At 40.3% G+C, this 23,781-nt stretch overlaps 1 protein-coding gene across 1 annotated transcript in view; it reads left to right on the forward strand.

Annotated features, from left to right (window-relative positions):
- CTSC (cathepsin C) overlaps window positions 1-23,781 on the forward strand; it is a 45,523-nt gene that overhangs the window by 13,974 nt on the left and 7,768 nt on the right. Inside the window, exons 3-5 of the mRNA XM_059708192.1 lie at window positions 7,744-7,910; window positions 14,580-14,735; window positions 20,839-20,954. Of these exons, the coding sequence (XP_059564175.1) occupies window positions 7,744-7,910; window positions 14,580-14,735; window positions 20,839-20,954 (439 nt within the window). The remainder of the gene's footprint in view (window positions 1-7,743; window positions 7,911-14,579; window positions 14,736-20,838; window positions 20,955-23,781) is intronic.

Below are 23,781 nucleotides of genomic sequence, written 5' to 3' on the forward strand. Positions count from 1 at the left end.
CAGCTTTACTCACCCCCCAGACCAAGTGGTTAGTATAGAAATAATACAATCTATACAAATAAAAGGGTAATATGCTAATTAGACTGGGAGACGGGACATCTCCTGACCATCTGAATTTTTCCAGACAAAGCCACGTTGGTGGGGGCCAAGGGAGAGGCAGTTAGGGGCCATGAGGCTGGCAGGGGACTGCAGTTGGGGGCCATCAGGCTGGCAGGGGAGGGTAGTTGGGGGCCATCAGGCCAGCAGGGGAGCGGTTAGAGGCGGTGATCAAGCCAGGAGGCAGGCAAGCAGTGCGGGATTGCAAGAGGGATGTCCGACTGCCGGTTAAGCCAATAAACTGGCAGTCGGACATCCCCTGAGGGGTCCTGGATTGGAGAGGGGTCCTGGCAGTCGGACATCCCCTGAGGGGTCCTGGATTGGAGAGGGTGCATGCTGGGCTGAGGGATCCAATCCCCCCACCCCCTGCATGAATTTTGTGCACCAGGCCTCTAGTAATTAATAAATAAGAATAAATTCACAACTGTAAACCTACTTTTGCCCCACCCATTATGTTTACATTAAACCAAGGGCAAAAAATTGAATAAACATTCTTTATCTTAAAGTATTGTCAGAATGTAATCTCTCTCCATACATGGTTTACCATTAAATCATTCCTCTTTTCTGCAATGGTGAATGATTTGGATGGAATAGACCTAGATGTCCAAGTTTTTAATTATGGATCTCACAGAATGTATAGGTACATTTAAAAATTATATACATGCACTATCAAACATGAAATAATAAATACAAATAAATAATATTGGATTGATTTATTATCAGAAAAATGTCCTGCCAAAATACATTTCACGATGATAACCTTTGAAAACAATACACAAATATGCTTCATTATCATGACTTTGTTGCCAAAAGCCGTGTGAGAGTCTCTGTTACTGATAGTTTTCATTACTGCAAATTTTCAACCTTTGGAAACAGAATTTTCTAATTAAAATCTTTGAAATAAATAATTTTATTAGTTTTGACCAGTTTTGCTAAAGTTTAGAAGTTCCGCAGGTTCATTGGAGTTTAGAAGAATTACTGTTCTAAATGTCACTTGGGATAGTGACATTTTAATAGACAAATTTGAATGGAATCATTTGCTTTATTGATGAATAAGATTAAAAATTGAATACTGCAGTGATGGAACCATTTCAAAGCACTGTTTTTTAAAACCTTATCTTTTAACTTTCCTGACAGAACTCATACAGGGAATAGGGTAAATGTAAGCTTCGTCCTTCTCTTATGTGTGCTCCTATTCACATCTTTAGTATTTGCAAATATGATTTCCTTGCATGCATTATGTTAAGCTACTTGTTCATTTTGTGAGAGCTTAATTAGTAAGGATACAAAGTTCAGCAGGCACATATAAAAGGGAATATGCTATGTCCTAACCATCTCATAGGTAGCACACTGTACATGACAAGTGAACATGTACACTGGAACTTCGTGGAGGTATCAGTGTTGCTTTGTATATTAAGTAATAGTGGAGGTTGTTTTTCAATTTTACTTCTATATTACAAATATAAATAGAAGTAATAATATTTTTTCCAAAATTTCTATGGATTATCTTTCCATCTCATTTTGGAAATCCCTAGTTGACAGGGTAGGCTGTATATTGACAATATGGGTTGAAGTGTAAGTTCTTTGATGACATGGATAAAGTCTTAAACAGCTTTGTATCCCCATTGTTACAGATGGTCGTGTTTATATTGTTACTTGTTTAGTGCTTTAAACTTTTTGAACTCTTCCAATTTCAGTGTCATCTTTATCCTTTATAGGAATCCAATGAAATAGATATCATTCCCATTTTCAGATGAAGAAATCGAGGCTCCCTAGTTATGACTTGCTCTTGAGTAAGTGGCAGAACAAGGAATTACAGGTCAAAGTCCTTTTTACTAAACTGCATTTGTCTCATAGCCAATATATTACATATTCAAATATTTGCTAAGTATAGCATTAATCAGGGAAACAGTGGAACAAGGTGTAAGTGATTTTTCTCCCCTCTGTGTGTCAAGAAGTAGTTGAGAAAGAGATCTTCAGTAAATAACAAGTTATAAAATAGGCCAATCTGTTTTTGTTTTTGTTTTTAAATTGGTTAATATTTCTTAGTAGAGCTGATTGAATAGTGGATAAAATCAGTGAGAAATGGAAGAAAGATCTTTTTGATGAACGCTTGGCAACCCAGTAGTAATTTTGAAGAAGCAAATGGATTGGATCCTAGTAGTTTTCTAAACTTAAGTGTAAGGGTTTGGAGGTTCTTCAAATTTTATGAAATTATCTACTTTGCTGCAATAAAAATTGGCATAAGTGAATAGAAACTTAAATTACCCTATCTGTGCAAAGCAGTATTCAGAGACTAATGTTTATACAAAAGAAATAAAAGCCTTAGAAGAAAAATTCTGGCTACATTTCACCCAAGATTTCAGCTTCTTAATTGGTAATAATGTCAAAAACCACATAAGAAGTATTTCACAATAGCAGAAAAAATGACAGATACCCTGGGAACATTCAAACCAAGAAGATAACAGGGGCACTGTGTGTGTGGTCCTCTCAAATTAAGGTACTGAGTAGATGGCTTCTGGAGGGGTAAGGGCCTCATTCCCCCTAAGTTATAGCTGTCTTGCATAGCAGTGTTAGAGCCCTGTCCTACCTTTTATAAGGTAATTTCAGTTTCTTAAAAAGAAAATACCAAAGAAAACCCAACAAATTATTTTAGATGGGGGAAAACTGCAGAATAATATAAAATAACATTTTAAAATGGAAACTAATTCCATCCATTTAATGTATCAAAGATGGTACACAAATGGATAGCTTCTTTCGTACATTTATTTGAGCTAAAACAACAAAAACAGTTGTAGTTTTTTTAGGATTATTTAGGATTCCGTAGACATATAAATACTGAAAATACATAAAGAGAGTGTCTAAACTAAGAATTACTTGCCTGGCTTTATAAATATTAAATAGAAACCTACAGATGTAAGGAATGCAATTAGGAAGCTGAAGAGATATGTTGGAATTTCCAAGCTAAAATTGCTGATAGAGAAACAGATTTGGAGAGGAAAAGTGACTTCTAGAGTAACATTGTAAGTCAGAATTTGGTCTTTGATCATGGCAGGACCACACTTCTGTTAATTTTAAACTTTGTATTTCTTCTGAGGTTCTGTGTGATTGTTGAAATAAGACTTGGCATTTGTTCTAACTGCCTCTTAGTGCCAGACAGTATCCTACTTATTGAATAAACAAAAATCCTGTTCTCACGGCACGCGCGCGCATGTGTGTGTGTGTGTGTGTGTGCGTGCGTGTGTGTGTGTGTATGTGTGTGTGTGTGTGTGTGTGTGTGTGTGTGTGTATCTATGTGTGTCTGTAAAGAATAACCTCAAAGGCTGCTGTGAAAATTAACTGGGTCAGTGTATATAAAACAGGACCAATCAAGGAGAGGCTATTATTGTCATCCTGCTTCCATAGATGAGGAGACCAAAAGTACAGAGAGGATGAGTAACAATCAGGATCACACAGCCAGTGAGTGGCAGAGCTAGATCCAGTCTGGGTAATCACACCTAAGACCATGTCCCTCACCTCTGCTCAGCATCAAAAACCCTTGACAAAAATGGTGAAAAGACTGACTAGCCAAGGAAATGTAGAAAGTGGCTGTTAGTGCTTCTAGCGTATTTAGGTGACCCTTGAAGGGACTTGGGTGCAATTTGGACCTCAGTTTTTTATTTGTTTGTTTGTTTTAAGGAAAGAATGGATAAAAGAGATCCTCATAAACTGTCAATTCATATTTGAAATTTTTCATCTCCTTTTCACTTTGCAAAGCCACTTTATTTTTTCCATGAGTGGTACAAGGAATTGGGAAGAATGCTTGCTTCTACCAGTCTTTGATTATACATTCTAGTTCGACCACCTTCTTTAGTAAGTCTCTTTTTTTGTTCCCTGAGACTATATTATCTCTATGTTCTCTTTAACCTCTAAGATTTAAGAGTAATCTATGAAATGTTTATAAAGTATTAAGTGATAGGTAAATGTTGGGGGAGGAGCAGAGAGTCATTGAACAAATATGAATGATCAAGGGACTGGAGCAAAATCAGTCATGCTGACTCAGTCTAGTGATTTTCCCTCTCAGAATAACAAGTTGGCCTTCCTCTTACAGGGGGAGTTTAATTGCTGATAACCATCATGCTTATAACTATGACTCAGTTATGCCAAGTAGGTGAGCGAAACCACACGGATGAGAAACACAGGGCCTATTTCTTCTACTTTGAATGCCCCTAACTCTTTTGGTATGTAAGTTATTTCATCTGTGATTTTTTTTTTTTTTTGCTGAGACAGGGAAGTTTCTCGGGCTTCTCCAAGCATGGCTGGCTTGCTGCACCACATGATGTTGTAATGAACTATGTACATGTTTGTTTACTTCATAGAATCCTAAACTTCTTGAGGGCTGGGGCCTCATCAATACATATGTACTTGCTAATACATATGTACTAGCACTTTGCACAATGCCAGGGAAATAGTATGTGACCATTATGTATTTGATAAATAAATGAAAGAACTTAGCAAACTGTACCAAAAGTTATGTAAATAATGATTGTTTTCGGGAAGTGTAACAGTAATACCAGATGGATCCAAGTCAGTAGCCTCTAGGAACACCTGGACCCCCCTCATAGATGTCCTCTTCTAGGACTTTGGAGGCTACGACTCTCATTTTTAGGAAATCAGAGCATTTTTAAAAGTGATTAATTCCACAAAATCTATATAACAGTCTCCATTTGGTAAATAACCAAGAAAATCCCACCCAGAGACTCATTTCACCTTCCATGTCCATTTTTCAAAAAGCATATTTCATAATGTATATATTTGTATATATTTGCATTCAACCTAAGTATTACCTTGTATTTTTCTCCTCCTAATGTGTCATAGGTGCTCTCTGTTTATTGTTCTATAGAGCCGTCAGCAAACTTTCTCTGAGACACTGTTTAGGCTTCAGCGGCTTATGGTTTCTATGGCAGCTGCTCAGTTCTGCTGCTGTAGCACTAAAGCAGCCATAGACACATAAACAAGCAGCCTGGCCATGTGCCAATCGACCTGTATTTATGAAAGCAGGCAGCCTTCCCTCCCTTAGTTTGCTCACCACTCTTCCATAGAACTCATATGGATCATTTAAGATGGTAGGTAATATCCCTTTGATTTATTAATTTACTTAGTTACTTGTATACTTGAAAATTTGGGCTATTTTTAAAAAATGTATTTTTTAATGATTTCAGAGAGGAAGGGAGAGGGAGAGATAGAAACACCAATGATGAAAGAGATCATTGGTCAGCTGCCTCCTGCACGCCCCCTACCTGGGATTGAGCCTGCATGTGCCCTGACCAAGAGTCAGACTGTGACCTCTTGGTGCATAGGTCATCACTCAACCACTGAGCCACACCAGTTGGGGAGGGGTATGCTTTTGTTCTTGTTTTTACCTTTTCCATTATGCTGCAGTGAGCATCTTCTGTGTTTAGTGTTTCTTTTTTTCCATGTATTTATTTTTGCTGATTTCTGCAACATAGATCTCAAGCACTCTCACAGCCTTGTCAAGACTGTTTTCTAAAACAGCAGAGGAGCAGGCAGTGTTGGCTTAGCCACACCTGGCCTGCGTGACTGGCATGTGACAGGGAGAAGGGGACATGACCAAGAGCCTGTGCCAAAGAGAAACGCTCGGGGTGGAGGTTGCATCACATGAGGTTACCAATATTAGACTGCTTTAGACCTATAAACATTGCTGCTTCATGTACCTCAGCACAATTAGCATAAATTTTGTCAACCTTTCACACAGCAAACCCTCTAACATTGCAGCCCGAGTACATCCTAGGCCTTTATTTCAGTGTTCGTTGCTCTGAGTTGGGGCTTGAGCAGGGATGCTTGGAGTGGTGAGCTGATCTCATGCTTGTGAAGATATTCTTAGCCAAAGGGAGACAGATGGGCTTCACAATGTCATCAATGCTACTATTTAGCAGCCCTTAGTAATTTATCCTGTGCTGTGGGGCTTTAGTGGGTGGTGAATCCAGGATTCAAATCCAGCTCTTTTGGATTCTAAGGTCATACATTTTTAACTCTACCACTCAATATAACTTGATTTCGGAGCTAGTCAGACACAATTAGGTAATTTTATCTTTAAGTATAGTTTAGCCCACTCATTCCTCTACACTTGGGGTTTGCAAACTATAGTCCTGTTTTGTAAATAAAGTTTTATTGGAACACAATCTAGTTCATTCATTTATCTATTCTCCATGCACCTTTTATATTGCATGGTGGCATTGAGTGGTTATGACAGAGGCCTTAAATCTGCAAACTTTAGTCCATGGACCAAAACCAACCTACTGTATCCTTTGGTCAAGAAAAGTATTGAAGCACAGCTGACTGTGGTGTCGATCTGACTGCTTTTGTTCAATTAAATTAAGTCAATGCCTGAAATTGTATCCAACTCCCCTCATAGAAACTTAGCATTGCCCCCCTGCATCTCACTCTCTGTCTGTGCTGTCATTGTGGAATATGTCTCCCTCCTCCATGAGGAGATGTTATAACATGAGGGTTTTAGGTTCTGAAGCCAAAGCCTCTGAGTTCAAATTCTGGATCTATCACTTTATAGTTACCATTGGAATAAGACAAAGGGCCATATTAGTGAAATAAAGTAGACAGAATACTTAGTATCCTATCAGCTTACTTTAGCTCTCTCATGATCAGAATCCTATATAATAAAAGGCTAATATGCAAATCAACCAAATGGCGAACAATCGGTTGCTATGATGTGCACTGACCAGCAGGGAGAAGATGCTCAATGCAGGAGCTGCCCCCTGGTGGTCAGTGCACTCCCACAGGGGGAGCACCGCTCAGCCAGAAGCCCTGAGCCTGGCTCACGGCTGGTGAGCGCAGTGGTGGTGGTGGGAGCCTCTCCCGCCTCCGTGACAGTGCTAGGATGTTTGGCAGCACTCCCTTGGGGAGCAGGCCTAAGATGTCAGTTGGACATCCCCCAAGAGCTCCAGGACTGCGAGAGGGCACAGGCTGGGCTGAGGGACTCCCACCTCCCTGTGCACGAATTTTGTGCACTAGGCCTCTAGTAGTCTAATAAATTTGGAGAACGAGAGAAGAAAGGATTTTGTTTAGTCCTATGGAAAAATTGAAAAGTTTTATCTCTTGTGCTTGTGTTTTGTTGGAGTGGACCTTTTGAGTGGAAAACTGTAGTCTACAAAAAGCAGGATTTTGTTTCTGTTATGTAACAGCTCTGTTCCCTTAGGTATAAGCTACCCATTCTCTCTGAGCTGAGCCTCCCTCTTCTTGCTGGGAAAAAGGGGTTCTGGGTGTCTGTTTCCTCATAGGCTTATTGTGAGGATGAAATGAGGTAATTTGTAAAATGCCTGGAATGTGGCAGTTGCTATAAAAATGTTAGTTTCTTTCCCTGCCTTTCACACCCAGAAGTGTTTTGTTATGTAAATTTTATTTGGTGACTAACCATGCTTATCATATAGACATTTATTTATCTTCCTTTTCCAGAATACTTTCTCCTTGTAAGCTCTCAGGGTGAAGTTTTCCTTTTGGTTGTCTGAGGCTGATCTGGAAGGTGAACCGAAAGGGGTGGGGGTCGTCTTTACTATGATGGGGAGGCAGGGAAGTGGACCTGCGAGTTGACCACAGATTCACGAGGCCTCTCTTTCCCTTATTTAATTGCAGTATAAACAAGAGGGCAGCAAGGTGACCAGTTACTGTGATGAGACCATGACCGGGTGGGTGCACGATGTGCTGGGCCGGAACTGGGCTTGCTTTACCGGAAAGAAGGTGGGAATTGCCGCGGAGAATGTGAGAGTGAACGCTGCCCACCTTGAAGGTCTCCAGGAAAAGTGAGTTGTCACAAATGAACAATATATTCCATTTCGTTTTTATTGTGTATGACATTAGGTGTGTATGTTAAATTCTTGGAAAATTTTATTTTGATTGTATAAAATGTCTTTGCTTGGAAACAAAGCTTTACTGGAAAAATATGTCGACTGGTGTAAATGAGAGAAGAAAGCATGGTTTTTCAAAGTCCTCCAAACATGATGTGTAAGAGGACTATAGAACCACAGTGACTAATAAAGAAAAGTCATTTTATTATTGCCATGTAAAAGCATGTTGCATGATGTTTGTAGACACATATGTTTATGTTGCAACAAGTGTAGGCGATACTGATTGGACATAAATTTTAAACAAGGCAGTAGTAACTGAAATTAAAATTCTTAGTGTTTATGTAGTGTATGCCGTTTGCTAGGGCTGCCACAGCAAAGGACCACAGACTACATGGCTTAAACAACAGAAACTTATTTTCTCAGTCCTGGAGGCTGGGAGTCCAAGATGAAGATGTAGGCAGGTTTGATTTCCTCTGAGGCCTCTCCCTGGGCTTCTCATGGCCACCTGCTCTCTGTGTCCTCATGTGATTATCCACTGTCTGTGTCCTCGTTTCTACTTCTTGTAGGTACACCATACAGATTGGGTTAGGACTCACTCGTATGACCTCTTTTTTTACTTTAGTTTCTTCTGCAAAGGCCCAATCTCCAAATACAGTCACATGCTGAGATCCTGGAGGTTAGGACTTCAGCATCTGAATTTGGACAGGACACAGTTCAGCCTGTAAAATGCAATTAATGCTTTTGTTAAGTTTGGTGCACGTTAGGTAACGTGAACCACACAAACAAGAGATTTCAGACTTTATTAGTTTGGACGGAAAAGAAAAGTTAATATTGGTAGCAGCTTTTTATGTTTTATTTAGCTGTGAAATCCCCTGAAAGTGCACATGAACACATCATTAAAGCAGGTCACCCTGACAGGAATGACTCCTGCAGCGGAGAGGCGGGGGCCTGCGTGTAGAGGACGGGATGTGCGCTTCTGGTAAAGTGCTGACCTAGGTCCACACTGCCCCATGCCCCCCATTTAGCTTTTAAATTGCTTTGCTTGGCTTGATCGTTGAGCAACACATTTCCTAATAAGCTGTTCACTTTTTACTCTGCTGTTTAGGATTTACTATGTACTATTGTACTTATTTGATATTTCAAACGTTGCCTCATTTAGCGTAGAAGCTAAATTGCTAACTGGAGTGCTTAGAACCTATGTTACATCACCTGTGAAATGAGGAGGAAATTACTCTCGAGACCTCTTTCAGCTCTTAATAATCTGCTAACCCATACATAGTGAGGTACATTATCTTTTAATCTCATTGGGTTTAATATGTATATTAAACACACACGTATATATTTCACCCATTAACTCCATAATATGCCAATTATGAGTTAGTTTTCAGCAGTCACATCCTTGCTCATGGCTGCATAAGGGTGTGCTTAAGTGGAAAACGGAGATCAGAGACATGGCCAAAGGTGACATCACCCAGCCTACGCCATTTCAGCACAGTTGTCAAGTTCAGTGCCAGTTGGTAAAGCCGGTTTGCTTCTGTTCCCTTTGTCAAGGATTCTCACATTTTGGAAAATCGGACCATTTCCTGGTTCAAATTCAAGTGGCTTTATCTAGAATCTTATTGGCAACTGGTTACTGTAACACCAGCCCAGCCTTCTCTGCCCCTGTGCTGGGGCACTTCCCAGGGTAATGATAATACTGCAGGTCGCCGAACCCTATGCCAAAAGTGAGCTTCTCCAGAAGGTTTTGTTTTCCATGGGATCCAGTGTATTGAACACGCCACACCCTTTCATTTTGGCGAGAACAAGGGCGTCACTCATGAGGTCTAGACGAGGGTCTGGGTGTGAACATTGTAGAAAGAATAAGCAGCCTTTAGCCAGTGGTTCTCAACCTTCTGTCCCTCATGTTGTGACCCAACCATAAAATTATTTTCATTGCTACTTCATAACTGTAATGTTGCTACTGTTATGAATCATAATGTAAATATCTGATATGCAGGATGGTCTTAGGCGACCCCTGTGAAAGGATCGTTCAACCGCCAAAGGGGTCGCGACCCACAGGTTGAGAACTGCTTCTTTAGACTCTCGTGGGTTGGATGGTGTCAAAGCTCAGGAAATCTCATTGTTTGCATTCTCCACCACAAAAGTGTCAAGTTCGTTTCCATGGGGGTAGAACCAGGGCTCCACCTCCTCCTGGCTCATGGCTGCTGTGAGGTGAAACTGCTTCCGGTACCTGGTACCTGGTGGGGAAATGGTGCACTATTGGAATATCCTTTGTATCACTTGGCCACATTCCAGCTTGTCTTGGGAGACTCTGGCAGTCAGTCAGCTTCCGTGGGCTTAGGGACCAATGCCAGTACCTGCAGGTGCTGATAGGCTTCGGTAGGTAATTCCACTCACGCTGTGTAAACAGCTGGGAAAGTGTCCTCCAGGTGAACCTGCCCGGTTATCTATCTCACGGATCAGAACTAGAGCCACCCTCTTGGAGCACAGCTTCTTGTGGACACACAGGACGTTGATCTCCACCATCTTCTCTGTGTCACAGACCTGGATGTTTGCTCGGATGGTGCTGATGAACCCAACCAGTTTCCGACTTGAGACCACTCGAACCCACAGTGCTGTTGAGGGAGCCAGCCAGGTGCTGGAGAGCCCATAGAGGAAATTCTGCGGGATAATCAAGCCGAAACATGTTGCCATCCTCTCGCACGTCATTCTCATTCAGGAGGGCATATAATTCTTGTTCCACACCTTGATCCCCAGGTCCACGGCGTCCCAGGTGAAGCCCTGGGGCAGGGCATAGGGCCCCTGGCGGATGTTGTCTTTGTCGGGCTTTGCACTCCGGACCCTGGCTGTTGACCACTCCTCCCAGTTTGAGGACCTGCAGCTTTTTATTTTTTAATATATTTTATTGATTTTTTACAGAGAAGAAGGGAGAGGGACAGAGAGTTAGAGAAACATCGACCAGCTGCCTCCTGCACACTCCCCACTGGGGATACGTCCACAACCAAGGTACAGGCCCTTGACCAGAATCGAACCTGGGACCCTTCAGTCCGCAGGCCGATGCTCTATCCACTGAGCCAAACCAGTTAGGCCAAGGACCTGCAGCTTTACTTGCTAGCCTCTTCCGTTGTTTTGGCAATGAAAACAGTTCAGTGGCCTTCTGTATTTCCTGATCTTCTGCTGGCAAAGAATTCATCTTCACAGGCTGATTCTGGGCTGACTCTGACTCGCTGCCTTTTTCTTTGTTTTTTTTTTGTTTCTTTGTCTTCTTTTTGGCTCCAGTAGTATTGGCTGGATTCAAACCACCCCAGTGTAGCTGCTCTCCTCCTGGTCTTCACAATCCCTGTGGTGCTCAAGACGATTTCATTTCCCTTCCATCGCCTGAGGCCTGAGGCACCAGTGACTGTCACTCTCTGTCACGCCTCCTTATCTCATTGGATCTCACACACTAAAAACAATGGTGTTTAAGACCTTCTTTGTCATTATTGTAATACACATAGCATAGGATATTTTTATTTTCTTAAAATATTTTTATTGATTACAGAGAGGAAGGGAGAGGAAGAAAGAAACATCACTGAAGAGAGAGAATCATTGATTGGCTGCCTCCTGCATGCCCCACACTGGGATTCAAGACTACAACCTGGCCACGTGTCCTGACCGGGAATCAAAGCCTGAACTCCTGGTTCACAGGTTGACATCCAACCACTGAGCACACTGGCTGGGCTAGCACAGGATGTTTTGTTAGATGTTACAATACAGGTCTGGTTACTGCTTTTCAAATACTTGAAGTCCATGAAATAGTGACTCTTATCAGTGGAAAATATTTCAAGGTATACATTTATAATTTAACATTTACGCTCGTCTAAAGAAACCAATAACTGTCATTTGTTTTCATTGTGATAGTGTGGTGAGAAGTAGGATACAGGCAGTTTTATAATCTATTTAAGAAAACTACATCTCTGGTTTCATACTTTTCAACAAGTGGGGAAGAACTTTGGTAAAAACATTAAAAGGTTATTAAGGTAGTTGCATGTTTTTCTTATTAATTTCAGTGCTGCCAGGTTCTTTGACTATATCAAAATGGTCTATGAAATAAGTATTCTGGGCCTAAATGGAAAATGGTATAATCTTTCAGGAAGGCAATTTTTTTTTTTTTTGGTAATGTAACATCAGCACTTTCTTCAAATTTTTAAAAACAGTCTTTATTCTAAAATAAAAATTTTAAAAATCCACACGTTAAGTTCACCATGGTATACTTTTGTTGGCAGGTATTCCAGTAGTGTAAGTTAAGAAAAAGAAAAGCGCACAGTATGCCTAAGATGGTACGCAGGTTAGGTTTGTCGTGCTTTCCATAAAAGAAAGTTAATGGAAGTCTTGGATAATGGCTCATACTTCAGCCACTGAATTGAATTCAGTTGTAATAATATTATAATTCTATAATTCTTAGCACCTGGCACATAAGCTGGACTACATGTTTGAATTAAATGAGTAATCAACTCCCCCATTTTTTTCTTTGTATGTTATATTTATATAAGCATTTAGCGTCAGGTACACCAGTGCTTCTCAGATTTTAATGTTATTGTGAGCCACTGCTCTGGGGAAGGAGGGATCTTATTAAAATGCATATTCAGATGAGTGTGGGTTGGCTGCATTTCTACCAAGTTTCCCCATTCAAGAACCCAATTTTAGTAACAAGGATATAAACCAAATGTTCATATGGAATACTTTTTTAAATCATGTAGTTATAATGTTTGCCATACTCTGTGTACATTATACAGTTTGTTCTGTCCTCTCTCTCTCTCTTCTAAAAATGATTACAAAGTTATAAAAGTGCATGGTAGAAACTGTAGGAGGTAGGGAAAGATGGTGATCCTGTGTCACCACTCAGATAACCATGGTTAGCATTTTTAAAAGGTACTTATATTATAAATATATATTATACTTTCACATAATTGGTTAATTTTATATAAACTTCCTTTTATTCTGCTTTTTAATTTAATATAGACTTAGCACCCTTCCATATCACTAAATAATCTTCTAGACATTTTTACTGACTACATTATATAGTGTATTATTTATTTAATCAGTCCCTTATCTTAAAAGATTTGTTTAGTTTGTTTATAATCTATCACTAGTGTAAGTGTTTCATTGAACATCTTTGTACATACATCTTAGTTAGCTTGAACCTTTACTTTCATCAGAGACATTCTAGTTCCAGGCTACTGATAGATATCCTTTATAATAAAAGGCTAATATGCAAATTGTCCCCTCAATCAGGAGTTCAACTGGGAGTTTGACCAGGGGGCAGGGCTAGCCAGCCAACCACCCATGTCCCCTCTCCCCTGGCCAGTCCTGGCCCCAATCAGCACCCCCCCAATCGGGGGTGGGGCCAGCCCGCCAACCACCCACAGTCCCTCCCCCGGACTGATCTGGCCTGATTGGTCCCATTTGGGGCAAGCCAGCCGGACCCCACCTGTGCAAAAATTTGTGCACTCGGGGGGTCCCTCAGCCCGGCCTGTGCCCTCTCGCAGTTTGGGACCCCTCAGGGGATGTCCACCTGCTGGCTTAGGCCTGCTCCCCAGGGGATCGGGCCTAAGCTGGCAGTCAGACATCCCTCTGGCAGCCTGGGAGCCCTCAGGGGATGTCCACTTGCCAGTGGGGAGAAGGCCTAAGCTGCAGTCAGACATCCTTAGTGCTGCTGAGGAGGCAGGAGAGGCTCCCGCCACCACTGCTTTGCTGGCAGCCGTCAGCCTGGCTTGTGGCTGAGCAGAGCTCCCCCTGTGGGAGCGCACTGACCACCAGGGGGCATCTCCTGCATTGAACGTCTGCCCCCTGGTGGTCAGTGTGTGTCATAGTGACCAGTCATTCCCAGTCGTTCTGCTATTAGGGTCAATTTGCATATTACCCTTTTATTATACCGGATATATATCCTCAGGCAAGAGTGGACAGTGCCTTTTGGACTCACAGGCTGTCTCTTTATATATGAACCAAACCAAATTTGCTTTGGTGCCAGAAAAATGTCTTTGTTTGAACAGAGGATATGAACACAAACTGTACTATAGCCTATATATTTAGAGCCAAAGTAAGGGAATTTTTCTGATCAAAAATTGCTTACCATTTATTGTTGGAATGTCTGATGCCATCACTCGAGGCTCCCAAGTGTATCTTAGCTGGGTCGATGGGGTCATATTCAATACAAAAGACTTGAGTACAGTGAATACTCATTAGGGTTGAGGATAATGCAGGGATTCTTAATATTTTGATTTTTGTCTTCTGAAATTGGGTTTTATTTTACCTTATAATTTTCATTTTATCTTAATTTTGTGTTCTGTATATACGATATTGCTTTTCCCATTGACTTTTGGGAAATTTGCCATTGTATGTTTCTCTCTATACCACGGTATACTTAACCTGTGGATTTTTTAAACATTTTTATGTTAGAATAAAGACTGTTTTGAAGATTTGAATAAAGTGCTGATGTTACATTACCAAAAAAAAAAAAAAATTGCCTTCCTGAAAGATTATACCGTTTTCCATTTAGGCCCAGAGTATATGAATGCTTATTTTAATGGAGTCTAGTTACGTCAGTAAGGAGTGTGCCTGAAGCTATCTTGTTTTTGTTGGCAGGTATTCCAATAGGCTCTACAAATATAATCACGACTTTGTGAAAGCGATCAATGCCGTTCAGAAGTCTTGGACTGCAACCACATACCTGGAATATGAGACTCTTACCCTGAGAGAGATGATTAGGAGAAGTGGTGGCCGCAGACAGAGACTCCCCAGGTAATAAAGCACATCTCTTGACACCAATAAAGATATTGAATGCCATCATCCCTTCCAACCAGCATCTCTCCCTGGGTTGGCCACCATTTCACTGGTCATCCCAACTTACATTTTTTCTGTTATCTAAGGAAGGGAGAGAGAGAAAAAAAAGTGAGAGAAAAATCAATGTGAAAGAGAAACAATCTATTGGTTGCCTCCAGCCCCCACCCTGACCAGGGATTGAATTTGAAACCTAGGTATGTGCCCTGACTGGGAATCAAACCTGCTACCTTTTGATGTACAGGATAATGCTCCAACCAACTGAGCCACACTGACTAGGGCCGTGATCGGCAAACCATGGCTCGCGAGCCACATGCAGCTCTTTGGCACCTTGAGTGTGGCCACAAAGTTTCAATCGCACTGTATGTGCGTGACCGCATGTGGTATTTTGTAGAAGAACCACACTCAAGGGGCCGCAGTTTGCTGACTACTGGGCTAAGGCCTATTGTCTTTTTTTTTTTAAATATATTTTATTGATTTTTTACAGAGAGGAAGGAAGAGGGATAGAGAGTCAGAAACATCGATGAGAGAGAAACATCGATTAGCTGTCTCCACGCCCCCCCCGCCCCCCCCCCCACTGGGGATGTGCCCACAACCAAGGTACATACCCTTGACCGGAATGGAACCTGGGACCCTTCAGTCCACAGGCCAATGCTCTATCCACTGAGCCAAACCAGCCAGGGCTGTTGTCATTGTTTTTTTGTTTTTTGACCATTTTCCTCTCCTATTCACACACACTCTCATGCTCTCCAATTCCTGTTTATGGGTTTTGCTTTCACAGCATCTGCCGTTTCCATGATTCACTTTCCATTTTCTTTTCTTTTTTTTCAATATATTTTTTATTAGGGGGGTAAAGGGAGGGGGGATGAGAGATATCTGTAATATATTTTTTATTGATTTCAGAGATGAAGGGAGAGAGAGAGATAGAAACATCAATGACGAGAAAGAATTATTGATCAGCTGCCTCCTGCACACCCCCTACTGGGGATCAAGCTGGCAATCTGGGCATGTGTCCTGACCGGGAATTAAACTCTGACCTCCTGGTTCATAGGTCAATGCTCTACCACTGAGACACACTGGCTGGGCTCCCTTTCCATTTTCTAAACTTTGGCTTAGTTAGGGCTTTGTTGTCTCTTTCCTGCCTTGTGGCTCAGCCTCCTACCCCGTCTCTTCGGTCCCGTTTCTTTGGTATCTTTCTCTCTCTGTCCCCATTCTAAGCCAATCTATAAAATATTGCCAATTTCATCTTTCTTTACTCAGCTATTACTGTGTTACTACCTATTGTCTGATGGATACGTTTAACTTGGTAAACATATCCATCTAAACCTGACAGTAACTATATTTAAGTACTGTGACCTGCTTTCAAATATATGACACACAATGACTGAAAACTTTCCTTTCATATCATCTCTATTCATGATATTCCCTTCGTCTCAAATACCCCTCAACTTGCCTGTCAAATTTGCCACCTGTAAACATCTCAAAATCATCTTTTCTGTTTTAAGTTCCAACCAAAAATGTTTCTTGTTTACCAATATACTTTTACTATCCTCAGCCAGAAGTGACATTTTCTATCTTTAGCTTACACACCCCAGAGTGTAGTGTTACTTTGGGAAATTAGGTCGTAATACTTTTAATTTATATAGTCAGGAATTTGGTAGGATTTTTAAAAATTCTTTCAAAACCATAGCTGCATCTATCAGAGTATATAGTTCCTTAACATTTGTTAAGTAGCCAACGGTGTTTCTGTGATGCCAGACCTTGCTTCAGGAGAAATTCATAGAACTGAAGGGCAGGGAACTGGAAACCAATAGGGAGCTAGTGGGAGTCAATAAATTGTGTATGGTTGCTATTTTCCCTTAATAATCATAACGTTTTCCAAATTTCTGAGATGATATTGATGATTTCCTTAATATAAATAGAGTCCTTGGTCCAGATTTTATTGTTTGAACAGGCCACTCCTTGGTTAACTGTTAAGTAATTAAAATGAATTATGACTTTTTATCTTCAAACTAATAATCCTAATGCTCTGGCATTCTTCAGCTATGAGGCTGTTTGGAGACTTATCCTACCTGTCAGAGTTCTGCCCCTTTTTCAAAAAGAATCTTACATGGTATTTCTCAAGGTGTATTCTAAGGAACTGCTTGTCTATGAGATGCTCTTGATAATCAAAATTGGGGAGTGCAGTATGTCATGTTCTTTCTTAGATTCATAAAGTGAAGAAGTGGGGCTCCTGCCTGAAAGATAAGAGCCTCAGACATAACTGCTTTGCCACCTGTCATGTGCCATATAGTGGAGGAACTCCCGTGCTCTGCTCCCCCTCTCTCTCCACCCCACCACCTTTGTTCTGGGGAAGGGCTAGCTTTATGAAGGGCTGCTTTTGAGGCTAAGGCTCCATAGGAGGCTTGGGATATGGAGATGGAATTGAGTGAAGTTGGAAAGACTGAAGTAGACATCGTGGTCTAGCTGCTCCCGTTTCAATTGCATTTTATATACAATAAAAACTCTCAGAGATACTTTTTAAAAAAATATGTATTTTATTGATTTTTTACAGAGAGGAAGGGAGAGGAATACAGAGTTAGAAACATTGATCAGCTGCCTCCTGCACACCCCCTACTGGGGATGTGCCAAGGTATATGCCCTCGACCGGAATTGAACCTGGGACCCTTCAGTCCGTAGGCTGATGCTCTATCCACTGAGCCAAACCAGTTAGGGCGAGATTCTTAACTTTAGGTGTAGGGAATTTGTGCAACTGCTGAAATTATAGAAAAGTTCATCATTTGGGGGCATCTCCCTGAGTCCAGAGCTTTCGCCAGATTCTTAAAGAATTTGGACCTAATTGATTAAGAGCCGGTAATGTAAAGTGTAACTATAATGTTGTAATTCCCACATCTCCATCTTCCAAATTCCTCTTTCACTCTCTTCATTTTTACACCATTCAGCTTCAGTTGTCACACTGTTTTTGCTTTGTCCGTGGTGTGTTGATGGGCAAACATTCTGCCTTATAGAGTGGTGGGAAGGAGGAAGTTAACATTTGAATGCCTCTTGTGGGCCAGAGAGTCAGTTAAATCTATCAGTATTCTATTTAATCTGTTCAATGACATGAATGATGATGATGACAGTTATCACACTGGCTTAATAATTTATTTATCAAGGACTTATCAGAGACAGGCATTGTTCTAAGCACTATTTTCCTAAAAATTCTTTGAGTTAGATATGCTTATACTCATTTTAATAGGAGCCCATTATAGTTTTGTGGTGTTAAGATCTTTGACTGCCCTAACTGGTTTGACTCAGTGGATAGAGCATCGGCCTGCAGACTGAAGAGTCCCAGGTTCGATTCCGGTCAAGGGCATGTACCTTGGTTGCGGGCACATCCCCAGTGGGGAGTGTGCAGGAGGCAGCTGAATCGATCTTTCTATCTCATCGATGTTTCTAACTCTCTATCCCTCTCTCTTCCTCTCTATAAAAATCAATAAAATATATACATATATATATATATATTTTTTTTTAAAAAAAGACCTTTGACTAATGCCTTGTCCATTGTGGCTCAGTTGGTTAGAACATCATCCTGTACACCAATAGGTGGTGGGTTCGATTCCCAGTCAGAGTACATACCCAGGTTTTGGGTTCGATCCCCAGTTGGGGTGTGTGTAGGAGGCAAACTATCAGTGTTACGCTCTCTCATTGATGTTTCTTTCTCTCTCCCTTCCTCAAAAAAAAAAAAAAATTATTGAATCCTAAATTAAAAAAAAAAAAATGTCCAGCCAATGTGGTTCAGTTGTTGAACCAGAAGATCACCATTCAATTCCCAGGCCAGGCCCACGCCTGGTTTCAGACTCAATCCCCAGTAGGGGGCGTGCAGGAGGCATCTGATCAATGATTCTCTCTCATCATTGATGTTTCTATCTCTCTCTCCATCTCCCTTCCTCTCTGAAAATCAATAAAGACATATTTAAAAAAAATAAGATGTCACACAGCTAGTAAGTGGTGAAGCCACTTGTAAGAGGTTGGTATAACTCTGAGATACCCGCCATGAAATTATGGTATGCTGCCATGCTTCAATTCCTTTTTATCTTCCATATTTTTTTAGTGTGTTTTTAGGTATTTATAGGATAATTAGTTAATATTTACTGAGTAGTTGAATCTTTTGGCCTCTCAACGTAAAAATCACAGAAATTGTTCATTTCCTTCCAAAATTTGTTTGTACCCTAGTTTTTATTCATAAATTTCAGAGTAAATATCCAAGGTTTATATCTTTTTTTTTTCTGTCCAGCATATAAAATTTTCATGATGCATAGCTTTTTTATGTACATTGGTAATTCCATGGACATTATCCAGGTTAAATGTTTTATAGCATTACTATAATTGCCTTGTATTTGTTATGGTAGTTTATGTATGTTTCATGTCTCTTAATGCTGTTTTTTATGTATATGGTCAAAGACCACCTCATGTTCATCTTCTAGCAATGTCCTTGGCTTAGTTAATATTTTAGCGAAAAATTGACATTTTTGTATGGAATATGCCATCTTTTCTTTTTAAAAAATACATCTTTATTGATTTCAGAGAGGAAGGGAGAGGAAGAGAGGGATAGAAACATCAATGATGAGAATCATTGACCCACTGCCTCCTGCATGCCCCATACTGGGAATTGAGCCTGCAACCTGGGTATGTGCCCTCACCAAGTTAAGTATTGACCTAGGACCTCATGGTCAATGTTTAACCATTGAGCCCGACTGGCTGTGCAGTGCTATCTGTTCTTTACAGTTCTCAAGGTTATGATTGCTAGTCAGAAATGATTTTCCCCCTGTCTTCCATCTCACTTCCGTTTTGACCTAGCATTAACTTATATAACCCCTTAGAGAAGTGTGTGAGAGAAGGACTTAGGATTAGCTGCAGAGGACATGAAGAAGTCCAGAAATAATCTTTGCCAATGACTAACTTGGAGGCTGGTAAAAACCAACTTGGTAATCACTGGAAAGTTAGAACACTGTGGTATGATAATTCCAAGTTGAGTAAGAAATTCAAGTAGTTTACAATAACAGAAAAATAAATGTTACCACAATATAACAGTATTGCCCTAACACAAGAGATAATGGAGCATAGAGAGAAGTGGGTTTTTGTTGGGGGTTGTGGGTGGAGGCTGTTGTATGAGCAGTCTTTAAAATTAAAAGTCAGGGAAAAACTCTAAGGGGATTTTTTTCTAATCAGTGGGCAGCACGCATTTTAAATAGAAGGAACAGCAGTACAAAGACATGGAACACAGAGCATTCAGCAAACTTGGGCAAACTTTAAGAATTCAGGCATGGCTACAGCTAGAATGCTATGTGTGTGTGTGTGTGTGTGTGTGTGTGTGTGTGTGTGTGTGTGTGTGTGTGTTTTAAATCTCTAATACAGAGAAGCTTGTAGAACAATTTCCTCATTTCTTGGCAATGATGGATAGGCAAAAATGTCTATCCATCCTTTCATCATTCCAGGCAACTCTCATTTTGTGCCTTATTTTCCAAGCATATCCTATAAGCTCTAGTTCTGTAATGATGAAGCAATTTTGTCCTCTGTTTATGGAGCTAGTCTGCCTACTTGATACTTAGATCTTTTATTTCTGTGCCTTCTTCACTTCTTTTACCTCCTCACTATCACTACTGACCATCTCCTGAGTTAGATGTCGGGAATTTCTCTATATCCTTTGTAGGCCAACTTTAACTTCCCATGTCTATTTTCTTGGTCAAAATCTGTTAGAAGTAAAAGAATGCAGCTACTGACACATGTTAAAAACACATTGCAGTGATATACAAAACCAGTGTCATTTCACAGGGGGAAATGACTAGATCATGAAAAAGAAATGGTTAATGAAAGCCACACAACATAGTTCTTTAATAGAGATATTATGTAGATTGCCACATGATTGTGCAATACACACATTGAAACATTGATGAGACAAGTGTCCCTTGAGTCTGAATGTATCTTAGCCAGGCAGGAGGTTGAAATTACGGAATTAGAAGTTAGGAAATCATCCTTAAAGGAAAGACTGTATATTGATGTCAAATGTATATTTCCATCCTAGGCCCAAACCTGCACCACTAACTGCTGAAATACATGAAAAGCTTTTACGTTTGCCAACATCTTGGGATTGGAGAAATGTTCATGGTACCAATTTTGTTACCCCTGTTCGAAACCAAGGTAAAAAAAAAAAGTCTAATTTTTCATTAATTTATTCTGAAACATTTATTGAATGTTTACTATGTGCTAAACTCTGCAGTAGATTCTGGAGATACAGAGATGAAATGGGCATGATTTACTTTAGTAAAGAAATGGAAATGATACGGCCAATGAATATTCACTTCTTCTTTTGTATCCACAACAGACTTTGGTACTAGATAAGCTCTCGTCGAACTGAGCTTAGAATTTCTTAATTATCCTTCTCGATATAGGTTCCATGTTGCTAATGGGATTAATCAGAGTGATATGTAAGCCAAACTCATTTGCTCTCCTAGTAAGGAGAGACTCATGTAGAAACAAAGAATTGTATACAGATAGAATTGGTATTGTGTCTACAATCCCACTTTGCTAGCTGTCTTCCCCCTCTCTGCCCTGACCCCATCATTTAGACTTAAGTACTATAAAAGGCCAGAAAATGGATCCATAATTTTTTTCTGGTAGATTTTTTAATCTGTGACCTTTCCATTTATTTTATGTCAGGATATTACCTATTCTGGTAAATATTAACCCGGCTTCCAAAATGGTGGCCTGGGAGCAGAGCCTGGGTTTACCAAAGGTATGACTGTAGTTCCATTTTATAAGTTATTTCCAGAAATTGGATACAGAATGAATACATTTAATAACTCTTCCTCTAATAGCACTTGGTAGCAAATTATCTTTTTACCCTAAATTTTAGCCAACAATGACTTGTGGAATCATTTATGTAATACTCAGGTTATTACTTCTAAGCTCAATTTCAAGATAATTAGAGTACATATGACTGATTTGTTACTGTAAAATATGTGTAGTATTTGCTGTCTGAAAACAATCTGATTGGTATCTCCTGAGAACATTATAAGTTAATAACATCCAAAGATAAATTGTTCCTCCCCTTCCCTAAAAATTCAGTGATAATCAGCCTGACCCACTTAATCACCGCTGACCCTTCAATTCCGTCCTCACTGAATTCTTGCAAAATGTTCTAAATGCCCAGAGCTCTGAGCAGGTCTTATAGCAGCCAATCAGCAAGGTTCCTGTCCAGCTGACACCAGAGGTCTTCCCTTTGTACCAGTTATTCTAGAACTCTTCAGCTCGAGAGAAAGTGTAGAAATCATTTCCTACCTTCTCTTTTGCTGAAGAGGGATTGGAAATGAGAGAAATTTGAAGGTGATTGAGAAATGAAAGGACTGATGTTTAAAGAGAGGATTAAATTTTTCTGTCATCAAACAGATTTCCTATACTTATTTGAAATGGTTAAGTAACTACTTCATGTCGTATTGATTATGAGGGCCTAGCACGGGCTTGCTTCTGTTGTGTTGCATGTTTATAGAATACTAGAGGCCCGATGCATGAAATTTGTGCAAGAGGCTCGGCCCTCACAGCCCCGGCTTCTGTCTCGTGGCCCCAAAGCCCCGCCCACTGTTCATTCTTGAGTCCAGTCTAATTAGCATATTAGCTCTTTATTATATAGGATGTTGTGTTAGGATTTTTTGGTAGTGGCTGAGGATATAAAAACTAATATGACATGTTCCTTGTCCTAGAGACTCACAGTTTAGCAAGACCTGCAAGCAAAACATTAAAATACAATATGAAAAATTATTTGAGAAAGTGTTTTTAAAACTCAATGGAAGCATAGGAGAAGGTGGGGAAAAAAGTTTGGTTCCTCTCACTCCCCAAACGATATGATCAACTAGTGATGAGACAGTTAATCAGTGGAAGGAAATTAGACTTTCTAAAAGCCAAGTTCTTTAATGTTGGTTTTCTTATAGCTTGAAAAGCTAATATTGTCTCCCATATCCCATATTTCATGAGAGTTATAACTGTGAGTTTGTACAGAGGCACAGGTAATTTAAAAACAGAAGGATTCAATAGATTAATTGCTTTGCAATTGATTCCTCATTTGTAGAATCTTGTTCAGTACTTGAGAAAATAATGTACTTAGAGGTTCCTCTTTTGACTTTCTTTTGGTTTTCTGTACTTTCGGTTGGAAAAAAAAAATATTTTCCCTTCCTGTTAATTGGGCAACTTGGAAATTTCCACTAACTTTAAGAACACCAGTGTTCTGTATAACCCAGAATTCAAAATTAGCTGTAGTTAAGGGAATTCACGACTTTATGCAGAGAGCATATCAAGATGAATAAAAAAAAAAAGAGACATTGGGAGGACAAATGAGGTTTTAGCTTTACACTTAGAAACAGGTTTAAGCCCCAGCCTGAATGGCTGGGTTGACTTTGAAGTGTGAGAGGCAAGAGAGCTCGGAAATTGGAAGACATGAACTTCCTTAGTTTTTCTTCCAGCTATGCTGCCTTTACTTATTCCATCTTCATGAGAGAAGAGGCTGTCTCTCAGGTCACGTTACTTAGGAAGTGCAGAGTGTTTTGCTAATGTTTAAAATGTAGTTCATTTCAGACTTGTTTTAAATGCTGTTTATGCCGGAAGGCAGGAACCTTAAACTGTCTGCTTCACCCTATTCATTTTACATACAAGATAGAGAGAAATGCCAGAGAGATCAAGTGACCTATTCACAGTCACATAGCTGAGTGACGAAGCAAGTGGGAGGCAGGAAGGGGTAGGGATTCTGACTCCTTACTACTAGTTCTGTATGTTTCCTGCTGTTGGAAGGTGCAGCTGAACATTGTTAAATCTTGCAAAAGTCACATTATTTACTTGACACTGTGAAAATTGGCTTGTTGCAGAGCTCTGTCTGGGCCAGACCTCCCTTAGTCTTCTGAAGGGATAATGGTTCTTTTAGAATCTAGGTTCTGGCTTTGGTGTTTGAAAGTCATTAATTGCCTCGGCAGCTGACACA

Source organism: Myotis daubentonii, chromosome 9 (genome assembly GCF_963259705.1).
Source record: "Myotis daubentonii chromosome 9, mMyoDau2.1, whole genome shotgun sequence".
NCBI lineage: Eukaryota > Metazoa > Chordata > Mammalia > Chiroptera > Vespertilionidae > Myotis > Myotis daubentonii.